Source organism: Rhinolophus ferrumequinum, chromosome 11 (assembly GCF_004115265.2).
Source record: "Rhinolophus ferrumequinum isolate MPI-CBG mRhiFer1 chromosome 11, mRhiFer1_v1.p, whole genome shotgun sequence".
Classification (NCBI taxonomy): domain Eukaryota; kingdom Metazoa; phylum Chordata; class Mammalia; order Chiroptera; family Rhinolophidae; genus Rhinolophus; species Rhinolophus ferrumequinum.
In genome coordinates this window covers 65575637-65599835 of record NC_046294.1, presented here as the reverse complement: position 1 = coordinate 65599835, position 24199 = coordinate 65575637, and the positions used below count along the sequence as shown (strand labels likewise).

The window sequence follows — 24199 nt, the reverse complement described above, 5'->3', positions numbered from 1 at the left end:
GCTAAGCAGCAGCAGCTGAATGTGAGATGCCTCCCTTCCCCCCTGGCGCAGGGACACAGGATGTGCAAAGCCCCACCTCCCACAGAGGAAGCAAAGACGGGAAGACAAGATATCTACCACCCTTGTCTTGCTCTGCCTGTTGAGAAGAGTGGAGGGAAGGAGGGAAGGAGGGGAAAAGAAGGAAGGAGTAGATTAGAAGAGGTATGAGAGAACAGAAGTGGGAAGACCTGTTCTGTGGCTATCATAATAGTCCAGGAGATAGGTAATGAGTGCTTAAAATAGTTGGGTTGTAGAGACATGCAAAGGAAGGGAAAGTATGCAAGTATTTTGGAAGTCAACTACAAGGACCTGGTGACTGCCTGGATATGGGAGACGTAAAGAAAGGAACTTTACAGTTCACAGAATATTTTCAAAGGAGGCAACAGTTAAGATGATATAGTATGGAGTGGTATCTGAGCAAGCCTAAACTGGTGAGACGAACGAGGCCAGCCTCTCCTTGACAAAGGCTGGTTCAACAGTGGAACAACACCCAAGTGCAAGAGTCCAGGCTGGCATCAGAGCCGCTCCAGAAGGCCAGGAAGAGCCTCTTAGTGCTCAAGCCACCCTAGCATTTCTGTTTGCTTCTCTCAAGGACCAGATCCCCGGGAGAATCCCATGAAGTGAACCAAAGCCTCAAACATCCCTAGAAACAGTAACCACTGCTTCGTCACAGCCTGCTAACCTGGTGAGCTCCATCCCCAGCATAACTCAGATGACTTGCCCGCCCACCTTCCAAATGAAATGAGCCTCTAAAAATAGAAGTGGCAAAATGAGGTACGAGCTGAGAGAGCCGTCACCCTTTGGTATTTCCTCCCCATCAGGTCCACACCAGACTTCCCAAGGAGAAGTGGTATATTTCACTAAGAAATGTGTCACTGTTCCATCATGTGAAACCCAGGAATGTCGCTGTCAGACAAACAGGGCTAGTCTCTCTCTAGAACAGTGCTGGCCAATGGAACGTACTGCAATGATGGAAATGGCTCTTAAGTACTTCAATTGTGGCTAGTATGACAGGGAACCTGAATTTTCAGTTTTATTTCATTTAAATAGCCACATGTGGCTAGTGGTTACTGTGGACAGCGCAGGCCTAGAACTTAAATAAAATAAAATAAAATAGATTCGGCTACTACAACGAAGTTGAATCTCGAAAGCCCAGCATCTGCTCAAGTGATTTTCTAGCCCAGAGCTCTTCTTTGGTCATTATTACAGCTAGACATCAATGTGCCTCCAAAACATCTGTTTGGAAGGTATTCCAAGCCCCTAGCCCAACCACTCACCAACGTTTGAGAACCACTGATCTAGAATTGTACATCCATTTCCCTTGGGAAACAAACAACTTGGTCATCAAGAGAAAGGAAAGTTTGTGAAGTTTGCGACATGTCCTGGTGACATCAGTCCTGGCTTACTGTCCCTCCAGGAATAAGCACTATAAACTCTGAACTAGCTCACAACAGCAGACACACTTCCTGCCACCTCCTGTGGTCTGGGTAGAGAGGAAATTGTTCTTTATTCAGCAAATCTTGGTTTATAGGTGGGGAAAAGGTGTATTTTATAGGCAGTGAATAGAGTATCATCCTAGCTTCTAACCTCATTCAGGAAAAATTTGGTACATGATACAGTGTTCCCAAGTATGAAAAGGTAATCTTTTATGAATAAGAACTAGGATTCCAGTTTCTCAGAGAAAGGAGACATATGAGAATACACATAACATTATAAAACCATGTCTCTCTGCTATTTTAATAATAATAATAAAGTTATCATTATTATTATTACCAGCATTTATTGAAGTTTTCAGTGTGCCCAGCATTGCGCTCAGTGCTATATTTCATTTCACCCTCATGTAAGTCCACGAAGTAAGAATTATTACTGTCTCTATTTTAGTCACAAGGCTTCAGCAAGTCTAATTCCACGAGGTGACACAGCAAGGAAGAGGCAGGACCAGGAAGCAAACCGGGTTTGTTTGTTCCTCAAGAATCCAAAATACTATCTCCTTTTACATTTTCATACATATTCAAACTTTAAATCTATTCAATCTTATTCATACCCTTTATGTGATTGAGTTTTAAGTACAGCATTTTCAATTTTTTCAGCTATGACACCACATGCTCTTTTTAAAAAGTCTTCAACCACTCAGTTTACCCCAAGTCCTTCAGCATGTGCTCCAGAACTAGGGTAACCCACACTGAAGAATTTGTGGCAATAAAGATATCCAAAAACTGGATCAAAGGCAAGAACCAATTTTACTCCCGCTGTGCTCAGGCAACATGCCAAGGGAAGGCTGGCCTGACCACCTGGATCAAAGCAAGCCCTCTCTACTCAGTATTCATCACACTGTCTCTATTATGGCACTTAACACATGGAAATATCCACAGGACCCCACTAATTAGTGTGCTCTTAAGAGTAGGAACTATGCCTGATTCATCTGTGAGCTTCCATAGCACTAAACACATAATAAACACCTAATAGATCAATACCAAGACACACAAATTCTTATGAGAGTAAAAGTGAACTACAATTTGACTATAAAACATACAACTATGAAAATGTAAGAAAGTTTTAAGAAACTCCTAAGAAAATATAGGACAAAACCTTTGGGATTATAGACCTAGGCAAACTGTTCTTAGATGTGACACCAAAAGCATAATCCACAAGGAAAAAAAGATCAATAAATTAGACTTTATCAAAATTCAAAACTTTTTTCCTGTGAAAGATCCGGCTATAAGGATGAAAAGACAAATAACACACTGAAAAAATATGTGTGGAAGCCACACATCTGACAAAGGATTAGTATCTAAAATATATAAAGAAGTCTCAAAGCTCAACAGTAAAAAAATATATATATCCAGTTAGAACATGGGCAAAAGACATAAGCAAACATTTCACCAAAGAGGATATACGGATGGCAAATAAGCACATGAAAAGATATTCAACATCATTAGCCATTAGGGAATGCAAATTAAAACACTTAATGGAACAGCTAGAATAATAAACAAACGCTGGTGAGGATGCAGAGAAAATGGATCTCTCATATACATCGGTGGTGGGAACGTAAAATAGTACAGGCACTCTGGAAAACAGTTTGGCTATTTCTTAAAAAAACTAAATATACACTTACCATACAAAATCCAGTAATCACACTTTTGGCACTTCTCTAATTTTAGGAGCCAAAAACTAGAAACAACCTAAATGTCCTTCAATAGGCAGATGGTTAAACACACTGTGGTACGTCCACACCATAGACTGAACTATTAATAATGCAATAGCTTGCGTGGATCTCAAGGGTATTATGCTGAACGAAAAAAATCTCAAAAGGTCACATACAACATGTAATTTTACTTATGTAACACTCTCAAAATTACAGAGATATAGAATAGATCAGTGGTTACCAGGGTTTAGAGACAGAAGTGACTATAAAGGGGTGGCAGAAGGGAGATCCTTGAGGTGCTGGAGTAGTTCTGTATTTTCACTGTGGTGATGGCTACAGGAATCTACACGTGAAAAAAGAAACTGTATAGAAGTATACACGCACAAACACAAATGCGTGCGTGTAAAACTGGTGAAATCTCAATGAATGTGCTCTGGATTGTACCAATGTCAGTTTCCTGGTTCCATTATTGTATAATATATGGTTATATAAGATGTTACCTATGGGGTAAAGAAAACACAGGACCTCTCTACTGTTTCTGCAACTTCATATAAAGCAATAATCATTTTAAGACAAAAAGTTTATTTAAAAAAAGAAAAGAACACTATAGGCATTTTACTTAAAAATGAAACAAACAAAAAAGAGGTGTATATAGCTTCAGTACTGGCCAGTAACGTCCCAAACACAAGTTTAAACATACACAACAGGACTATATGACTTCATTTTCTAAAAGGTTACATCGAATTCTCCAGGGTCTTAACAGGGCTATACATGGTGCGATAAAAAAATACAGTGAATGGTGCTGCTGAGTGCCATTCAACAGAAAGGCAGAGGTCTTCAATACGGGAAATAGAGCATCAAACTTTAGTAACAGTGTGTGACAAGTTTCAACTTGTTCAGTGCAGTCAGTCAAGTGTGAACCACGATTGGGAGGTGTGTTTTAAAGTGTGAGGTAAATCATCCTCCATCATGACAACGCTCCATGTCACACATGGCTTCTGGTACATGGCAATTTCTATCAAATAAAAACATTACGGTGTATCCTCATCCACCTTATTCACCAGGTCTGGCACCGTGCGACTTCTGCGACTTCTAGCTCTTCCCCTAAGTCAAAATTTTTCAGGACATCGAGGAAGCCATAACAGCTCAACTAAAAACATCCACGAAAGAGGACTTCCAGAACTGCTTCAGAAAGTGGCAAGAGCAATGGGATAAGTGTGTTCGAAACAAGCGGGAGTATTTTGAGGGGGGTTAATGGCAATGTGTCTTTTACTGTAGTAAGTTTTTTAATTTAACATTCAACGTATTGTTTGATCACACCTCGCATTTCCTAACACCTTAGAGTTATTTTCCCCACCCCCTCATAAAAGGAAAAACAATGTCTAATGTGTAAGCCCCTTTGCCTCTTCGGGAGCCCAGGATTCCTGTCCGAAGTGCCTGGAATGAATATACCCTAAGGTTTCACAAGAACTGAGGCCCAGGGGCCTCCCCAGTTAGAGAACTCAGCGTGGTGCCAACACACAAACAAGCCCAGGCATAGTTTCCTGTCAGCAAAAGCAGTGCACTGACCTACCCACAAATGGCCCAGATTTAAATTTTGCCTTTCCTCCAAGACAAAACAAAGTCAAACCAACAATTTTTTTTAATTGCTAAGCAAACAAACAAAAACCTCAACAACCTCAGACTATTTCAACAAACCTTATAATCAAATATGTCCTCTTACTTGACCTCCAAGTTACCCCTTGCTTTTCAAGTATTCTATTGCTTAGTAAATTCTGGGACATAAGAACCTACCAAAATTAGTGAAAAAACGGGAGGAGAAAAATTATTCAAAACACTAGAAAGCTTCCTTACCTGAGCTTCCATATGCATTTAAAATGCAGAGAGCCACATTGGGGAGAGGGACTACTATGGGAGAATTTTGCAATATCAGAACTACTAACAGGTCTTACAAAGTTATTTCCGTTTAATTTACTGACCTGGAAAGTCAGATTTTTAGGATTTTCACTAGCAATTCCCTTGTTTCATAGTCATTATTTTTTCTTTAAAAGCCCTATGCCATATACAATAGTCTGCGGGTTTGCTTTCCGCAGTTTCAGTCAACCCCGGTCAACCACATTCTGAAAATATTAAACAGAAAATTCTGGAAATAAACAATTCACAGGTTTAAAATTTCCCGCTGTTCTGATCAGCATGTTAAAATCTCCAGTCGTCCCACTCCATCCTGCCCAGGACGTGAATCATCCCTTTGTCCAGTGTATACACGACCTGCCCATTAGTCACTTAGCTCAGTAATCAGATGGACTGTCCTGGTATTGCAGTGCTTGTGTTCCAGTCACCCTTCTTTTACTTAATAATGACCTCAAAGCTATTCACACAACTTTCATTATATTATATTGTTATAATTGTTCTATTTTATTAGTTAATTGTTGGTAATCTCTCACTGTGCCTCATTTATAAATTAAACTTTATCACAGATATGTACATATAGGATAACACATAGTATACATAGGGTTCAGTAGTATCTGAAGTTTTAGGCATCCACTGGGGCGTAAGGGAGTACTGGAATACTTTCTCATTTTCAAAGCACTTCCACAAATTACTATGAAGAAACACAGCACTGGTACCTAGGGGCTGTACTTTTACCAGCCAGACTACCATCTAATTTCAATTAGTTCAGCCATCTTTCCCCAGGCTCTGGGTCCACACTTCTCCACAGGGGTGGACAGTAAAAAAAAAAAAAAAAAGCAGAGCTCTACCCACAGAAGCTTCCAGATTAACTAGCCAAGGGCAGACACTCTCAGTCTAATCAGCAGAGTACCTTCCCATAAAATCACTCATATTTCTGCATTCATGTGCTTTCTTAACGACAGCACTTTAAAATTTCATTTAAACTGAAAGTCCTCCATTAGCTTCCATGAAAAGATGTATTTTTAAATGCTTTGATCTCTACATGCCCTTCTGTACATTAGTATTCTTCACCCTCCACCATCTGCACAGAACCTAAAAGACCAAGACTTTGATGCATTTTAAAAAGAGGGGGGCGAGTGTAGTTATAAGTGCAGCACCTTCTCTCCCTCCTATCCACTTGTAGTTTACAAGGGTTTCCTTATTTATGTCGAAAAATGTATCTTACAAAAGCATATCCATCCAAAAATTAAACACCCCCACACACCACACCTCACCAGGGAGAGTAGCGGCATCTCGAAAGCCTCTACTCTCTGTCCTACTCCTTTTCATTCTGGTCAAACTAGTGGTTTCCAACCCTCTGCTCCTCTGTAAAACAGTTCAAAGTGTATTTAAGTATTGTTCCCACATAATTCCCATAAAGAGCGGTCATAGTAGTGCCACTATAATGCTCAGAGCAATGTGATGGAAAATAAATTTCACATTGGTCTAGATTCTTCAAGAAGTTGCAATCTAGAGAGACTCCTAACCATTAACCTGGGTCTGCCGTGCACAGGGAGCTGTCGGGGTCCAGGAGTAGTGGGCAGCCAGGAGTGGTGGGCAGCCAGGGGAAATCTTAGTCAGTGTGGCAGAGACCCACAGGCCAGTTTTGGAAGCAAAGAGCCATGACTGTTCAACATTTAAAACCCTGACTTTTACTTCCCCAAAAGGAAGAAAACTTTTTGGAATATAGCTATTAACATCCCTCCATTCTAGTTTTACTCCTTTATGGCAAGTAATATTATTTGGAGCGGTCGAAAGCATCTCCAGCTATCATAAATGGCTCTCGGGACCCTCCACCCACCCACCCACCCACGCGTACCCCTCCACCACCACTAAGGACTTCAGAAGCAGTACCGTGTATCAGGATGGCAAGGGAGCAAAATGTTGGTCCAAACCGCAAAGCCTCTGGAGGCCCACACAATCTGGGCCTCTGTCTACTGAAGCCCCAGTCCAGGTGATCCACACGTAAGCCAGGCATTTTCCAAAGCATTTGCCACTTGGAGACAGTAAACCAACACCAAAGCCCAAAAGGCAAAAACCTTCAAACGAAAATGGAAAGGGAAAGTCTTCCCAGCCACCAATCAAGATACCAGAGAGTAGGGCGTGGCAAGGCGCAGGAGCTGCGGGCGGGGAGTGGGGATTCTCAGGCTGGGGTTCCAAGGGGGTAAACTTGGCCTCATCGCCGCGAGCTCAGTCCAGGCGGCAGAGGCCCTCGAGGCGGGTGCGCGCCGGGGTTCGTCTGTTCCAACGCCTTGTCCTCCAGCGGGGCTGACTATGGCCGGCCCCTACCCAAGTGCAGGGCCCCGGCTCCGCTCGGCTGTCATCGGCCGACGTGCCAATCTCCTTCCTGCCACAAATGTCACATTCCAAGAAAAAACAGTTCCACTTGGAAAGTTTAATGTTTTTCATTTCTTTAAAGGCAGCACTAACGGCAAGGGAGAGCTAGATGTAACTCCCTGGTTTCTGTCAAAGAAACTTGGCTAGGGAGAACAAAGAAAGAGTAGCAGCTAACGCGATCCGAGCTTCGGGGTCCCGGGCGCGACCCCTTCGTCGCCCCACCCGCCAAAGCCGAGACTCCCCCGCCAGCAGGAAGGGTCCCGCCTGGAGCGCCACGGCCCGTCTAGCAGGCGGGTGTGCGCGCCTTTGTCTCGCGCGGAGGGAAGCGGCCACCCGCCACCCTCTTCCGCCTCCTCCTTCGGCAATAGGGAGACCCGCGCGCGGGCGCGTCTCTGAGAGCGCAGCCATATGGCAGCGGCCCTCGGGAAAGGCCAGCCCCAGCATCGGGGGCGCGCCCGCACCCCGGGGCCGCGGGCCCGGCGGGAGGGCACAACTTGTTTTCTATGGGACACGGAGCGGCGTAGCTCTGTTACGCGGCCCGCCGATACGAGCGGCCTGCCGGGTGGCGCGGGAACAGAGCTCTGCTCTTTAAAAAAAAAAAATGGGGGGGGGGGGGCGGGTGCGGCGGAAATCTGAGTAAGCAAGCAAGATTCCGGTTGCGGACACTCCCGGTCCCTGGCGCGGAACCCGCTGCCCTAGTCTCTCCGGATCTCTTCGGTGGATCTCAGCCCGAGCCCCCGAAGAGGGGCCCCCTGCCCCGAGCAGCAGGGGCCGGGGCGCACCAGACGGCTGGGTCCTTCTCGTGGGAGATCTGGGAGACTCGGAGCCGTCCTCCCCTGCTCCCCGATCGGGGACTGTGGGTTACCTTTCACCGCAGACTCACAAGTTCCCCGACGCAACTTTGCCCTCCACATGAGGCGATCATGGCTAGTTCACTTTCGCAGCTGGGGAAGGCGGCCGCCGGGCAGCGCGCTGGGCATGGCGTGGGGCAGTGCGGGAAAGCGGCGCGCGACAATCAGCCCCATTCACTCAGGGAAAAGAGAAACGCCAGGGCTTCACTTCCAACCCCAAACCCGACAACCGCTGCTGGGTCCTAGAGCGTCCGGCGAGCTCCCGCGGCCGCCCGCGCTCCCCGAGCGCAGGTCGGGAAGGGTCGTCCGGGCTCGTCACTGTAACCCTACACTCCACCCCCGCCCCGGCGCCCAGCCTCTGGGCCCTAGAGCCCGTCTCCAGCCTCCCGCCACCCCTCCCCCGGCCCGCGAGCTTGCCTGCTGAAATAGCCTGGAGCCCGCTGACGTGTCTCTGAGAGTTAGGAGGGCAACAGCCTCCCTTGTTTTGTCCCCTGCCGTGGTTTAATTAATGTCAGACTCACCAGTTCTCCTTCCTTCGACACTCTTCCTTCCCACCAGGCCAACTCCCGACGAAATCGGTTTCCCAATCTACCCTCTAGGTCCAGGTTATGTTCTGTGTCGGATTTTTTCTTGAGTGGAATCTCCAGGTGAAAAGTGGCCACATTTTTCTCTTTGCATTCCCCAGGGCCCAGCTTCCATCACACACTGGGATTGGATGACAAGCTGCTCGATGTGCTCCGTTGACCAGCAGAAGGGCCAAAACAGATCTTACAGCCTTAGCTATTAAATGTGTTAGCAGAACTGTACATCCTATGGCTACAAACCCCCAGGCCGTTATCTGCCCCAGTGTAGGAAAAGAAAGTGACTCTAGGAAAATATTGCTGGTTCTTCCCCACCTCTTAAATCAGGCTGCACTAACACTATTCACCCATTCCATTATACTCAATTATACTTGGCAGACCTCCGGAGGCTTGATTTGGAGATCAGGAACTGTCCCACCATAACATTTCTCCCTCGCTTTCAGTGGCCAGCTCTGCTGCTCAGAGGATGAAAGGTCAGGTTAATAGGGCAGTTGCTGTGGAAAATGTTAATAGGAGAGTCAATATATACTGGCCTCTGGTGCTTCTCTCCTACCTTTGCCTTTTCACTGGACCAAATGTGTGGCAACTACCTAACTAGTCAGCCAGCAGTTTTATTCCTCCACTTAATCCTGGTGAGTTGTGTGCCCTTCTAATTCCAGTGTATTCTTCTCCTCTCAAGATAAAGCTCAAATCCAGTCATTTAACAATTATTTACCAAATACCTAATCTATTTAAAGTCAAGTATCCTAGTACTTGATAGCACATAAAAGCAGCAGCTAAGGAGCCCTTCAAAGATTTATTATTAGGTTGGTACAAAGTAATTGCAGTTTAAAGGGTTAAAAATAATTGCAAAAACCGCAATTACTTTTGCATTAACCTAATATCTAGTTAAGAAGACAAGATACGCAAACAAAACAACAAAGCAACAACACAAGAGATCTAAGTATTGGAGATGCCTGGAAAAGGTGGAGAGGTGTGACTGCAGAAGAAAGGAGAGGCTGAAGGGTGGTGGAGCTCAGATACAGCTAGCATTTCAGCGTAGACTGGGGAAGAGGTAATGGACAGAAAAAAAGAGGGAAAGAAGGAAGGAAACATTTATTAATTGTCCTCTATTAGATATCATGCTATATATACCAGGAGGCAGCAGAATTTACCAGTTACAAGCATCCACAGGAACAAGACAGGCATGAGTTGAGTAACCACTCACTATCTGTGTGACCTTGGGCAAGTCATCTAACTTCTCTAAATCTCAGTTTCCTCATTTGCAAGATGATGAAAATAGCAGGAAACCTCATAGGGTGGTTGTAAGAACTGAATAAAGTAACAAATGTAGAATACTTAACACAATGCAGATAAACACTCAACATATACTTGCTATTATTATTTCAACCAACCCTCCAATAGCCCTGTAAAATAGAGAGAATCTGGGAAATATTAATAGTTGCAGGAAGCAATGCCTTGTGAGGTTGGGGCAAAGGAGGTGGAAAGGAAGAGATACCATGTAGATACCAAATCTTTGAAGATACCGAATACAATGAAAAAAGATACCGAATCTTTGAAGCAAGATTTTACTCTTTTTATTACCTAGATGGCTACCCTGGGAGGAAGAACAAAGTGATCAAGTTCACCCAGATTTTGAAGCCGGGTCATAGGAAGAATGGGTCAGTGGACCGATGAGGGAAGAGTGGAGTTGAGAGGGAGAACTAAGCTAAGAAAGCTGTTGAGACACTTAATGTCCTTTGGCCAAGAGGCAACAAGAAACAACAGCCTGGGTGAGAAGCTGAAAACAGAGGTGTAGAGAATAAAAGAGATGAAGCTGTGGATATCAGTTTACCTGGAAAATAACCACAATTAAAAATTAGGGAAAGAAGGAAGAAGAAGAAGAGGCTGAAGAAGTAGAGAGCTGGGCAGGTTTAAAGGCATGGAAGCCAGAGAAAGTTTTAAGACGGTCCCTCTCTAAGTGCTACAGATCCCTAGACTTCTGATGAAGGGACAGGTGCAGTTTGTGGGCTCAAGGATCTTCTGATTCAATCAGGCGAACCTATCCTAGACTCTTCAAATTGGTACCACAGTATAAAAAAGAGTCAAGTTCATGGCAGCACAGGCAGAGAGACCTGCTGGAGGCCCGGTACCTTAATTTCTTCAACTATTAATAATCACTACATCAAATATGGAAAATGAATAATCTTCTACATCAAATATATCTGAATCTATTGTTCAGGAACTAAGGCCTAAGAAAAAGACTTTGGATTTGACTAGCAAGAGATCATCAATAACACTTTACAGTATATTTGGTTGGAGATTCCAACATATGGTTGAATAGAAAGGAGGTATATTTATGATAGAAGTTGAATGTAGCTTTACTAGCAGCCAGGTAGTGGAAACAGTCAGCATCTGTGTTTTCTTTGGATCTATACACTCACTCTAAAGGTCAGCATCCTTTCTAAAGTGACCCAGGTTGTCTTTTATTCACCCCTAGGAAAGTTAAGAAGGTGATAGAAGAATTTCAGTGCTTTTAGAGATAGCTCAGAGAACTGTCTCCAAAAAGGGCAGGTACCACGATGCAGGACATTCCAGAAAAGCACAGAGACCAGAAGAGTGAGGTAACAGGCCTCCAGATAGAGGAGAATGAGCTTGGCCTTTAGAGTAAGTCCTGTGTTCTAGTCCTGGTTCCACCTATTTCCAACTGTGGGGAGTAACCTAACAAGAGCTTCAGCTTCCTCCTCTGTGACATAGGAATAATTATACTTACCTCATTGACTTATTGTGAGGATTAAATAATGTATGTCAAGTGCTGAGCACACAATAGAAATTCAAAAGAAAGGCTTCCCTTCTCCAATGATTTGAAACACCAAGGAATTTTAAATTTCTATAAAAAATGCAAATTTCCTCTCCTCCCCTCTTCTCCTCTGCACCCACCAAATACACCTTCGAAGTTCTTATCAGCTACTCCTTTGACTGGGATGAGCCCTAAAAATGGGCCTGAGTTTGCTAGGAAGGAAATAGCAAGTGGCAAAAGGAGAATGGACAGGCATGACCACAAAAGGGATAGCTACCGCACAGCGTCACCCAGGATGAGGCACACTGCGAGTAGCAGTTCTTGATTAATGTCTGAACTAACCAATGACTGAATGCGACCAGACTGTCTTAATTAAAATGTTTGTTTTGCTTCTAGAACATGTAAGGATATTTTTTAAGCCCAAGTTCTGTAGTGCTTCCCAAAGATTGATTTATAAACCAAAACACGTAAAACGTTACATGCCTGACATCCCCACCGCCAAATTCTAGAGGTTCAGAATCTCTAAGGATGGAGTCCTAGAAGCCAGTCTAAGTGACCCTTAGCACACTGACATTTGAAGGCCACGAACTAAGGTCTCCAACTGGCTCACTGAGGGTACGGGGCTCTTGCAATTCTCTTTCAGTAGCATTTATTACATCAGAGCTTAATATGATAAAGGTAAAGGTTGATGGCTGACATGTTAGAGGTTAAACAAAGCATGATGGGAGCACAGAGGAGTGACTGATTTTGCATGGTGGTAGGGGGAGGTTCCACGTGCTGAGAGAAGGATATCACCAGCAAAGGCATGGGCATGAGAAAGAAAGTACACATTGCCATGCTTCTCAACACCCTTTCTTTGAATCTCTTCTTTTCATAAACATAAAATGGTCACACCAACCCCAGATATGATAAACCCCTATGTTATCATCAGGCTAGAAGATTTTTCTAAGCTTTCCTTTCAGTCCTCTGTTTTACAAAGACAATAGTTGTATTTTTTTTCCTGCTCGTTTCCAAATATGAAATCATGTTCTCAAATAAGCTTTCTCACATGGCACATGCCTCCGCTGGAGATTCTGACACATGTCCTGCCCTCATTCGGCAAACTGTTGACAGGAGCTTAATTCAGGGAACAGTGGGAGTACCTAATGCAGAGGGTGCCATGAGAATATAGCTGTGAAGAGAGGTGGGGGCAAGGGATGAGCCTTTGCCAGGCCACACTAAGAATGAAAGAGTGAAAAGCAAGAGGAGGAAGACATGAAGGTCAAGTAGAAGAGAACACCTCTGCAGTGAAAATTTCTGGTGCCTTAGAGATCAGGAAACTGCTCCCAGGAGAATTTAAATGTATTAGAATAGATTATCTGGAAACCCTGCTCCATTTGAAGCTTACCCAAAGACTCGGTTGATTATGAAAAAATTTCCTAACAACTATTTATTAAGTACCTCAAAAGGGCCAGGCTCTGTGCTACCATCCTACATAGGCGTTTGGCTCAATTAGTAAGTTGTGGATCTGGAGGCCTGTTTGTCTGGATGCCTTTCGCTTCACACCCATAATGACACACCATTCTCTTCTTGCTTCATGGCTTTCTCCGTGAGCATATTACCTAATATGATCTAAACACATAATTTGATCTATATAAAACATAAGAAAGAGAGGGTAGATGTGATTTGGTCCAGGGAAAATGCACCTACATCAAATAGCTAAAGAGGAAGAGGAGAGACATTGGCCCCAAACAAATTTGAGGTCAGATTCTGACCGGGACACTGGATAGCTGTGACTATAAAGAGCCTGGCATATAGCAGGTATTTAATAAATGATAACCATTCTAATTATTATTTACTACTTTTACTACAAAAACCTGCGGAGTATTTCAATCTCATACTTTGGGGTTGATTATTTCAAGGGTTCTCAGCCTTGGCACTACTGACGTTTAGGGCTGACAATCCTTGTGAGGGCCTGCTCTGTTCACCGGAGGATTTTAGCGGCATCAATGGCTTCTATCCACCAACTGCCGATTGCAACCCTCCCCGACCTCTAGCCCAAGTTGTGGTAAGTGATAATGCCTCCAGACACTGCCAGATAGCTCTTAGGGGTCAAAATTGCCCCTGGTTAAGAACCACTGAGTTGAGTAATTGATGTTTCCCAGTTTTTAGACTCCCAAGCTTCTACCGTGTTTCCCCGAAAATAAGACCTAGCCAGACAATCAGTTCTAATGAATCTTTTGGAGCAAAAATTAATATGACTTGGTATTATACTATATTATTATATTATATTATATTATATTATATTATATTATATTATATTATATTATATTATACCCGGTCTTATAGTAAAATAAGACCGAGTCTTATACTAATCTTTGCTCCAAAAGACGCATTAGAGCTGATTGTCCAGCTGGGTCTTATTTTCGGGGAAACACGGTAACCATATCGACCATTCCATTGAGTTGTTAGGTGAAGCCGAGTGCATATAGATAGGAAGCAGGCTCAGTTTTACTTATCCTACAGCATATCATGCGATGGCAGTTTCTTCCTTTTCCTCTTTTCATGAACAAAAAACTAATCATGTTTAACTCTCTTATTTCCAATGATGATATAGACACATGGTTGTTTTTTTTCTAAAACTGGAATCATACTGAGTTTCTACCATACGGCAACATAAAATCACTATTAAAAACAAGGATTGTCACAATAACTGGAGATAACTTAGATCAGAATGTTCATAACTAAGATCCCTGATAGTTGCCATTCTGAAAAGGATGCTTAGGTGTTTTATTCTGAAAACGTGTCCTTTCTGTCCATAGCTAGAAAGAACAGTGAGAAGAATGGTCCCTCCACAACCTATACATCAGTTCTAGTTCTTCTTTTTCTAAAAAATGCACCCAAACCAGCATGTCTTGTACTTTAAATGCCAAAGACAGAGAAGTGGGGAAGCTCTGACCATTCCCAATTGCTTTAGTAGTTTTGGATGGTTCAATTCAAGAGAAAAATTTGTTTTACAGCATAAACTCATAGTGGGGAGAGGAGTTAAAAATTTGCATCTTAAATGATTAGCTATCCATCCAGAAATCATGAAGTATTTATTGTGTGTCAGTGATAAATCCAGCATTATACGATGCAGAACAGAGTCTTCACAAAGTCTAGGGTGGAGGGAAATAATTAGAAATAACTAGAAAAAACTAAGTCTTAAACAGAAGGACTAATTGAAAGGATTAACTCCAAGTACAACAGAGTTTGAAAGAAGGCAGAGCCAAGAGAGTGTTGCAATGGTTCATTCAAAAAATATTATTGATTACTTGAACGATAAGACACTCCTCTAAGTGCGTGCACACCCTGGTACGGGCTCTGTCTTACTAAAATGTATAGAAATAAATCTATTATTACAAATTTGTTTATGTGTGATGAAGCAAAGGAGCAGGGTACAACAACAGAGACTAATGAGGGAGAGCGGTAGCTACTTGGGGGAAGGGGGGAAGGAAGGCTTCTCCAAGGCAGTGCAAAAGGGGAAGAGCATTTCAGCAGAGCCAACAGCACGAGCAAATATCCTGAAGCAGGAAAGGGCTCAATGAGTGTAAGGAGCTTCAAGGAGGCAAAGGGAGAGGACCTGCCGGTATCCAGTACTGAGGGTCCAGGGATAGGCCCAGGAAGAGTTCCTGAGGAATGTTACCGGTCTCTCTATGCGGTGTCTGGGAATGGTCCCTTTCTAGTCAACCTTCATAACAGAAGGTATAAACAATATGAGTTTCAAGTCAAGTGGAAGAGAAAAGGAACATCAGAAAATGACCAATTTGGAATAAATAAAATAAAAGGATCAAATAGAAAACAACCTGAAAGTAAACTCCACAGTCTACGTATTTGGTCACAGTATCTACACAAAAGATACAATCTCTCTAGAAGCTTCAGCTGAGTCCCATGGAGAACAGGGGAGGATCCAGGATCTTCAGTGAGAACAGGGGAAGACCCCGGAGGGTAGTGTTCTTAAACTTGAGCTGCATCACCATCTGAAGGGCTTGTTAAAACAGACTGCTGGGTCCCACCCCAGAGTTTCTGATTCAGGAGGTCAGGGTGGGGCCCAAGAATTGCATTTCTAACAAGTTCCCAGACGATGCTGATGCCGCTGGTCCACAGACCACACTTTGACAACCACTGGTGTGGGACATTTGGAGAACCTACATGTCTATGTACTCCGAATCCCAACCTAAATGAGAGAATACACAAGAGATATTGCAGAGGAATGATCAAAATCCAGTTTTCGGTCCTGAACTAGCACGTACAGAATAGTGTCTGCTCTGTGCCGGCTGATTTCATACATTGTCTCATTCCGTCGGTACATATCACCCTGCAAAGTCGGTGTTATCATCCATGTGTCACACATGAGGGAAAGAGTCTAGGCGAGGTTATGTGAATTTCCCGAGATCATGTGGTTCATGAGTGACAGAGCCAGGATTTAAGCCTGTTTTCAGAGCAGAGCTCTTGCTTTGAACCACTGCATTACCGTGCCTCCCAAGGGAGCTGTTCCTCCTCCCAGCTTGCCTGGACAGGAGAGATGCTCCCCCGGCTCCAGACTGTAGAGCACCGCTACAAAGCCCTCCCCAGGCCTGACCCTGGTGCAGTTAGTGATGAATGGAGACAGTTTCCAGACTCCTGGGGGCTGCTAGGAACCTGAACTTGTTACCAAGTCCTTCCCTTCCCTTATGGGAGGGAGTAAGATCTATTAAGCCCCCACAAACGCACTGTGTTAGGCACGTTACATGCATTGCCTCTTTCTCAACCACAAGAGGTGGTTTCCAATCCGTGAGGCACAATGAAGTCTTTTAAAACACAGGCTAAGGAGTCAGATGGACCTGGGTTCAACTCCCCCTATGCCATTCAGTAGTTATATGATTGGCTAAATTACTGGACTGTACTAAAGCTTTTCCTTTAATAAGTAGTAGTTACAATAGTATGTACCTCAAAGGGTTGTGAGAAATTCATGAGTCAAATTGCATGTAAAGCCCCCAGCACAGGGCTTAGCGTGCAGCACACACTCCATAATTATTAGCTATGATCACTCACTTGTTATCCATTTTCTTTCAAAATATAGTCATTTTAGAGGAGTTTTAATTATTGCTGTGCTAGACACATAGTTTCTTTTTGTTTACATGTCTTGAGTTTGGAATATTCAGTTGGTCCGGGAAAGGTGAATGATGGCCATCTTTTTAATTTTTAATAAAAACAATCCCACAGCATTTATTATCATCTAGTAATAACATAAGGGTAATCAAAGCAATATGAATCAATGTTTAAGAACTAGATTGAACATGGCACCTTGAAAAAGTAAAAAACACAAACTGTATTGCCTTCTCAACAATTTCTCACTTCATTAGTCATTTCTAGTTGGAGACACTTGGAGCAGAGTAATATTATGTCCTTTTAGCATGATCTGACCCAGCTGTTTTCTTGACTTTGTTTTAGAATGAATCTCTCCTGCATCACCTAATACGAGGTTCATATACTCATCAAAACCAATGCTACAGCTCTCTATTTGCATATATACTGGCTCATAACACCACACCTGAATCCGAGCTGTATTTTGCAAGTATCTGAAGATGAGGTTGATGGAATGCGCCATCACCTTCTGCACGTTTTGGCCCTGGCCACGGGACGCCATGGTGGAAGCCCACAAAGACCACACTAACCCACACACTACCTCGGAAAGCTACTTCCTGAATGATGGGCATCTTGGTTTGAGTTCCTCCACCCCAACGAAGAAAAATATCTCCAGATACTCTTATAGATAAAACAGGGGGGGAATGGACTAGATTAGATATTTTAGGCAAATTTAAAACAATTAAATAACCACACCCAATGTGCACTGATTCATGGAGTGATATTCACTTGGATGGGAGGTTGAGATCAAAGGGTCTGATGACCCCACTACACCAAGTACTGGTCAAGCTATCTGTGAGGTCATGTGCTCAGTGGTTAGTGCCAGGTTAAAGGGAAACTTTCCTCAACTGTCAGGCACTCAGCAGATATTGAGCAGGATGGGAATGGATGGAGGCACCAGAGCATATTAAGAAAAATACCTAGCATGGAGAAGAGACGATTGAGACAATTTGATAGCCTTCTTCAAATATTTCGGGAACTTTCAGAAAGAAAGGAGGAACAGACAGACTTATTCCATATTTGTTAAATAACACTCTAGAGCATCGTTTTTCAAATGGTAGTTGGCAACCCATTAGTGGAAATCAATTGAACAGGTTAACCAGCATTTTAAATAAATAAAATAGAACATAATAGAAAATATCAGGGGCCGGCCCAGTGGCTCAGGCGGTTAGAGCTCCATGCTCCTAACTCCGAAGGCTGCCGGTTCGATTCCCACGTGGGCCAGTGGGCTCTCAACCACAAGGTTGCCAGTTCAATTCCTCGAGTCCCGCAAGGGATGGTGGGCTCCGCCCCCTGCAACTAAGATTGAACATGGCACCTTGAGCTGAGCTGCTGCTGAGCTCCCTCCCGGATGGCTCAGTTGGTTGGAATGTGTCCTCTCAACCACAAGGTTGCCGGTTCAACTCCCGCAAGGGATGGTGGGCTGTGCCCCCTGCAACTAGAAACGGCAACTGGACCTGGAGCTGAGCTGAGACTGAAAGGACAACAACTTGAAGCTGACCGGCACCCTCCACAACTAAGATTGAAAGGACAACAACTTGACTTGGAAAAAGGGCCTGGAAGTACACACTGTTCCCCAATAAAGTCCTGTTCCCCTTCCCCAATAAAATCTTTAAAAAAAGAAAAATATCAGATGCAGCCTAGCTACTGAGGGTAATTACTATTCCACAAAACTTCTGTTTTAGTTATATTTATATTAAAATCTATATGTGTGAGTCTAAATGTAAGATGTATCCTTATGTTGGGTCACAGTTAAAAAATTTTTTTTGAAAGCTCTAGAAGGCAAAACTTGGAGAAGTGGGTACAAGAATAGGAAGTCAGGTTTCAGCTCCCTATAAAGTGTCATAATATTGATCACTGCATTAACACTAACAGGTTTTCTCAGGAGGCAGGACCCCCTCCCCCATACAAAGGGCGCCATCTCTGGTGACATGCATTAAGGCCGGCAGGCACTGGCTGTTCACTGCAATGAGAACGCTAAGATGCTCTGACTCTCTAAAAGAGTCGATCAGCCCGAGCTTCTGTTATACTCGTAGGAGAGAATGGAGATCATCACAAGCTCGATATCCAAACTCTAGAAGCCAGGTAGCCAATCCAGGAGAAAGGACTGTTCCATGTTTATGTATTATACAAAAGGAAGCACACATCAAATCCCCAAAGTTGTTTAGGATTTCTGCTGTCGGAAGGGTTAATTTCCAGCATCCATTTTCTAACTGAGGTGATAAAGTAACACACCCATCAGCAATCAAATTTCACTGATGTAAGCACCTAAATGGAGTCCGAAGGGGCATGAATACCTGATGATAGGAACGGATCTGTGCTTTGCCACACCTCCTAACAGAGCAAGCTGACATCCAAAGCAAAGAGCAGAGCATGCCCAGATGCTGCTCCCACACCTAGGGCTGCCAGATAAAACACCTCGCTGGATTTGGATTAGCTAAGCAACAAAATTTTTTAGTATAGTATGTCCCAAATGTTGCAGGGGACATACATATACTACACACAATCGTTTGCTTTTAACCTGAAATTCAAATTTAACTGGTGTGGGGACAGAGCCAGGAGTGCAGTTTCCAGGCTCTCGACCTCACGTGGAAAGGTGCTGGCTCAGGTAGTGAATGGCCATCGACTGTGATTGCATGGCCATCAGCTGTGGCTAGTTGGCCATCAGTTGTAACCAGTGAGCCACTGGCCACTGGTGTGACTGCCGTGGCTACGCTAGCAGCAAATGGGGGCTAGCAAGAAGATGGTGGCTGAGCTAGCAAGCAGTGGAGTGTGGATTGTGGATTGCAGAGAGGTGGATTGTAGCTAGCAAGTGAGGTTGGTTGGCAGAGAGAAGTGGACGACAGGCTGTGGATAGTGTGGCTCCTACTTCCTGTGTCTCCAACCCAGCCACCAGAGAGACTATAGTGGTATGACTCCCCTATCTATGGCTCCATGGGTGTTCCTTTTTGGCCTCAACATATCCTACGTTCTTATGTGGGGAGCGGGACCAGAGACCCCGCATGCCACCCCGCGTGACAACTGGGTATGCTGTATTTTTGTTTGCTAATTCTGACAATACTTGCCTACATTGGGTTATGTCCCTATACCTGCTTTAGAGGATTCCTCAGTCTCTCATTTGGTAAACAGTGTGGAATGTCAGCTCCAAGGAGCTGGTACTAGTACAAACCATGCTGATGACAATAATACAAAAAGGAGTGAAATTCAAATGAGCATGGCATAACAGCTTTGTCCCATCGAACCTCACTGAGCCAAATGTCAGGGCCTTTTAAGAGTGGGACAGACTCCTTGAGCCATGAGGACATGCGCAGCATTTGAGGAAGGAGATAATGAGGTTAGAGTCCCATTCTGTAGAGTATCCATGCTAAACGTGGACTGGTATGAGGGAGAAGATTCAGCGTCATGCACTCTATTATTCAGCCCTCAGTTAGGCGGACCCTAGAAGGAGTTGACTGCAGCAGCTGCCAGCAGCTAAGGCAGACATGATGCTGTTCATGCCCTGTGCCTTTGCTCTTTCAGGTCAGGCTGAGAAGGATGGTGCTCCCTCAGGAAGCCTGCCTGACCTCCCCTCGACCTCCATGATTGAGAGTCAGTTTCCTCTTCTCTGGTGTCCTATGCCCTCCTCGCATACTTCCCTTATAGCTCTCACCATAATAATTGCAACCACTCATGGAGTCCCAACTATGTGCGAAGCACTTTACTTCCATTATCTCATTCAATCCTTTCCAATAACCCTATCAAGTATTTACATTCCCATATCACAGATGCGGAAACTGAAGCCCAGAGAGGTTAGATAACCTGCATAAGGTCACACTGTCAGTAAGTGCCCATTGGCCTGAAGGTGCTAGAGCTCCACACTGTAAACTTTTCTGTTAGTTGGTCTTTATCCCCCAGTTAGGTTAACAATTCTTTGAAGGAAGGACTGTGTTTCATTCACCCTCATGTCCCCAAGCCTAGCTTGCAATGTGTGGCAAATTGCAGGCAGTATTGTAAACAGGTCAGCCCATAGTTTTATAGTCAAATAGACCTGTTTGTAAATTATGGTTCTGCCAAGAATCTGCCACTGAGAATCAGGAGGTTGGGTTCTGGTAACTCGCTCTGGAATTGAGGATCGTGGTTAAAAATCCTAGCAGTAGAGAAGAAGCTGGATTGAAGCCCCGGCTCCACCACTAACCAGGTGTGACTTGGCAAGTTATTTAACTTGTCTAAGCTTCAATTGCCCATCTGTAAAGTGAGGGAAATGAGAGTATCTACACCTCACAAGATTGTTTCGAGATGACTAACAAAGTTCTTATCAAGATAACTAATACGTGAACAGCACTCAACAAATATTAGCTCTTTTTATTATGATGCAATTAATAATGCCCTTTGAACTAGAGTAAGTAAATTTGATTTAACTATTGGCATAAGTATTGCACATTTTTAGATATAGTTTTTATTCAGGAGATCAGAACTTAGGGAGAATAAACCTTATCATGTAAAAAAAATGGGGGGAAATTTATTTTTAAAGAATTCGTCATAGGAGAATTAAGTCTTTTCAGTATTCGCACAACACTGAAAGAGTTCCCAGAAAAAGGAAGCAATATTCATGAGAATGAATTCCTGGGAATGGAGAATCAGGACTAGCATGCTCAGTTGTGTAAGCTGTTCCCTGCACAAAAGTGCTGGGCAGAGAGAGTAAATGAGGCAGGGGAAACGGGGATTGCAATCTAGCCTGCATCTATTCACTAAATTGGGAACACTGTCTCTGCTCTTCATCCACTTGGAGGAGGTGCTTTTTTCTAAGCTGGGCTTGTGGTGACTCTAGCTTTCTATTTTGGGGGTTGATTTTCTTTTCCCTTTTTGCTTCTTTCAGTGTCACTAGATGAACAGAATAGAGGAGGAGAAATACCATGAGTTCGGGGAAGAAAGGAAGACATACTTGAGAGTGACAAAGAAGTGGGGGAAGGCAGGAAAAAAGGAAAGCAGGAATGGATGACGTTTATTAAATGCTGGTCATTTGCCAGGCACTGTTCAACGTGCTTTAGATGTGCTAACTCATTTATCCCTGTTACACTCCTACACAACAAGGGGAACCACTGGAGGTGGAAGGGGCAGGTGGTCACAGGAGGTTAACCCACACTGACAGGGATGTAAAACTCCTGCCACATTCCCTTCGTCCATAGCAAATGTTCAGAATCTTGAAACCCTCTTTTGAGTTTGGGAGAAAAATGGCTTTTAGAGCCAAAAGAAAAATATGTTTTTTTTTTAAAAAGGAGATAGTCTAAATTCTCTGGCTGGTCAACCCAAGGGCCACAATCATTGACTTTTCTTTTTGGTCAACAGTCGGTATAGGGGAACAGAAAGAAAGGGGCCCTGGCAACAGTCTTTGGGGAACAGAAAGAAAGGGGCCCTGGCAAGTTAGAAATTCCGGCAATAGACCTTCATTCGCCACCCTTCAACCTCAAACTTTCCATAGGGTTCGTTTCAGACCAGGTTCTGCACACACAGGTCCTTTCTCTATTTTCTTAAGAACCTGAAGTTTCCAGAAAATATTGACTATTAAACAGTGACCCAAAAGCAGCTACAATGTCCACTCTTCCCAGTAGTCTTAAAAAAAAAATCCCTGTGAGAAAAGGTTGAAAATAAATCTTGCTACCAGGTGATCAGTAATCTTGCCAACTCTGGATTTGGGGGTACAAAGGTCACAGCGGGAGGAGAAATAAGCAGAGATAAATATATACACGTGTTTGACATGAAAATAACCACACATATGTGCCACGATGAGGAGCATCCATATCGAGCAATCTTGTAAGGAGAGTGTTTCAGCAGATAGCACACAGCTAGACACAGCACAACCACCCTGAACATCTGTTTCCTCATTTTGCCAAAGAGCCTTATTTTTGTATCCTTTTTTATAATTTGACCTGTTCCGTTTTCTGGCTGAGAGCCCTGCCAGAAAGGAAGGCAAGCACTGCCTTTTCTGTCCATATTCCAACTTAAGATGGGAAAAGCGAGGAGGGAGCAAGGGGAGGAAGAGGGAGAACACTGACATAGGGAAACAGAAATAGGGCAGGGAGAGAGACAGAGGGAGGGAAAAGAGGAGGGGAAAGACAAAAGGGGAAAGGGATGGGAGAAAGAGAGAGAGAGAGAGAGGAAGAGAGCCAGAGAGAGAGAGAGAGAGAGAGAGCGAGAGAGAGAGAGAGAGAGAGAGAGAGAGAGAGAGAGAGAGAGAGAAAGAGAGAAAGAGAGAGAGAGAACAAGTGGTATCAAATCATTTTAATGTGCCCACCCTGAGATAAACTGATTTGAGAGAAACAAAAACAGAACATATTCCAGAATGATCATCCAGGAAGAACATGACCCAGAAACCATAATCATAGTACTTTTGAACAGATCAAGCTGGTTATTTAACAACTCTTTAGACGCCAGTAGTCCTTAACAAGTGATGAAATATCATCATTTCTAGGCAGCTGTGCTTCTGTTTAATGCAGAAATAACTGGACACAGTCCTATATACATATTTCTAGTAAAAACATCTCATTGGCAAGGAAAATGCCCTTTCTATTTTCTCGTGTGCATATCTGTGTATGTGTGCGCATGTGTATTTTATCCCACAATTCCATATCTCCCTCCTTCTTCTTTATTCTTTGTTTTAGCTGAAGTAGATAAGCATTTATCCCCCAGAATTCATTGTCATTTTCCCTTTCCTACTCCCTTCTCTCTCCCAATTCCATTCTCTCCCCGAAATAAAACTTTACCTCCTGGGCAATTCGTAGTATCACTTTGCAAACAAACATTAGGGGATAAATTTTACACCTGAGCCTGAGTCCACCTGCCCTTAGCTATGCTTTCATATTTCTCTCCAGGCTTCCACTGGCCTGGCCCAAATTATGCTGCTGCAAATGTTTAGTTTCCTCTAGAAATAGTGTCTGTGCCGCCATCAGGAAATCATAAGAGGTTTACTGTCCCCAGGGACTCCACAGTGTAACACAGAGCAGACAGAGCAGGAAGTGAATAAAGGAAGCTAGGAGGAGTTTTTTCTGGTTGTTGCTTCAGATACCATTACAGAAAATTCCTTTGGAGCATATTGATCACTACATGGTGGTCTAATTTAATAAACCATACATATACGTATATGTGTATATATTTATATATATGGTTTTGAGTACCTACCACTCATTCATTCATTCATTCATTCATTCAACAACTATGTACTGAACAGCCAGGGCTCTGTGTTAGTTACTTTCACATGTTATTTAATTCAATCCACAACCAAATCTCCCTGGGAGGAGGGCAACTTATCTCCTCCCCAGGAAACTGAGATTGGCTCTGGAATCAGAAATTATGTTTTGAATCTAAGCTTTGCGTCTAACTAGCTGTATGACACTGG

The 24199-nt window shown here is 43.6% G+C and overlaps 2 protein-coding genes across 6 annotated transcripts in view; both read right to left on the bottom strand.

Annotated features, from left to right (window-relative positions):
* The window catches only part of AMOTL1 (angiomotin like 1), a 150938-nt gene that overhangs the window by 85133 nt on the left and 41606 nt on the right, over positions 1–24199 (bottom strand). The window contains exon 1 of one of the 5 annotated variants that reach the window (XM_033120027.1): positions 8337–8621. The exons of 2 other annotated variants lie outside the window; for them this stretch is intronic. In XM_033120027.1, coding sequence (XP_032975918.1) covers positions 8337–8385 — 49 coding nt within the window. In that variant the 5' untranslated portion in view covers positions 8386–8621. Of the gene's footprint in view, positions 1–6988; positions 7806–8336; positions 8622–24199 lie in introns of those variants that run through there. 2 more of the 5 variants (XM_033120028.1, XM_033120025.1) reach the window with 2 other exon arrangements.
* LOC117030378 (small nuclear ribonucleoprotein E-like) lies at positions 17042–17329 on the bottom strand. Its single transcript, XM_033120414.1, has one exon. The coding sequence runs from the start codon at positions 17327–17329 to the stop codon at positions 17042–17044; it is 288 nt and encodes a 95-aa protein (XP_032976305.1).

What these genes read in the sequence shown, in the direction of transcription:
- LOC117030378 (XM_033120414.1), bottom strand. Translation starts at nt 17,329, where the DNA reads ATGGCGTCCCGTGGCCAGGGCCAAAACGTGCAGAAGGTGATGGCGCAT.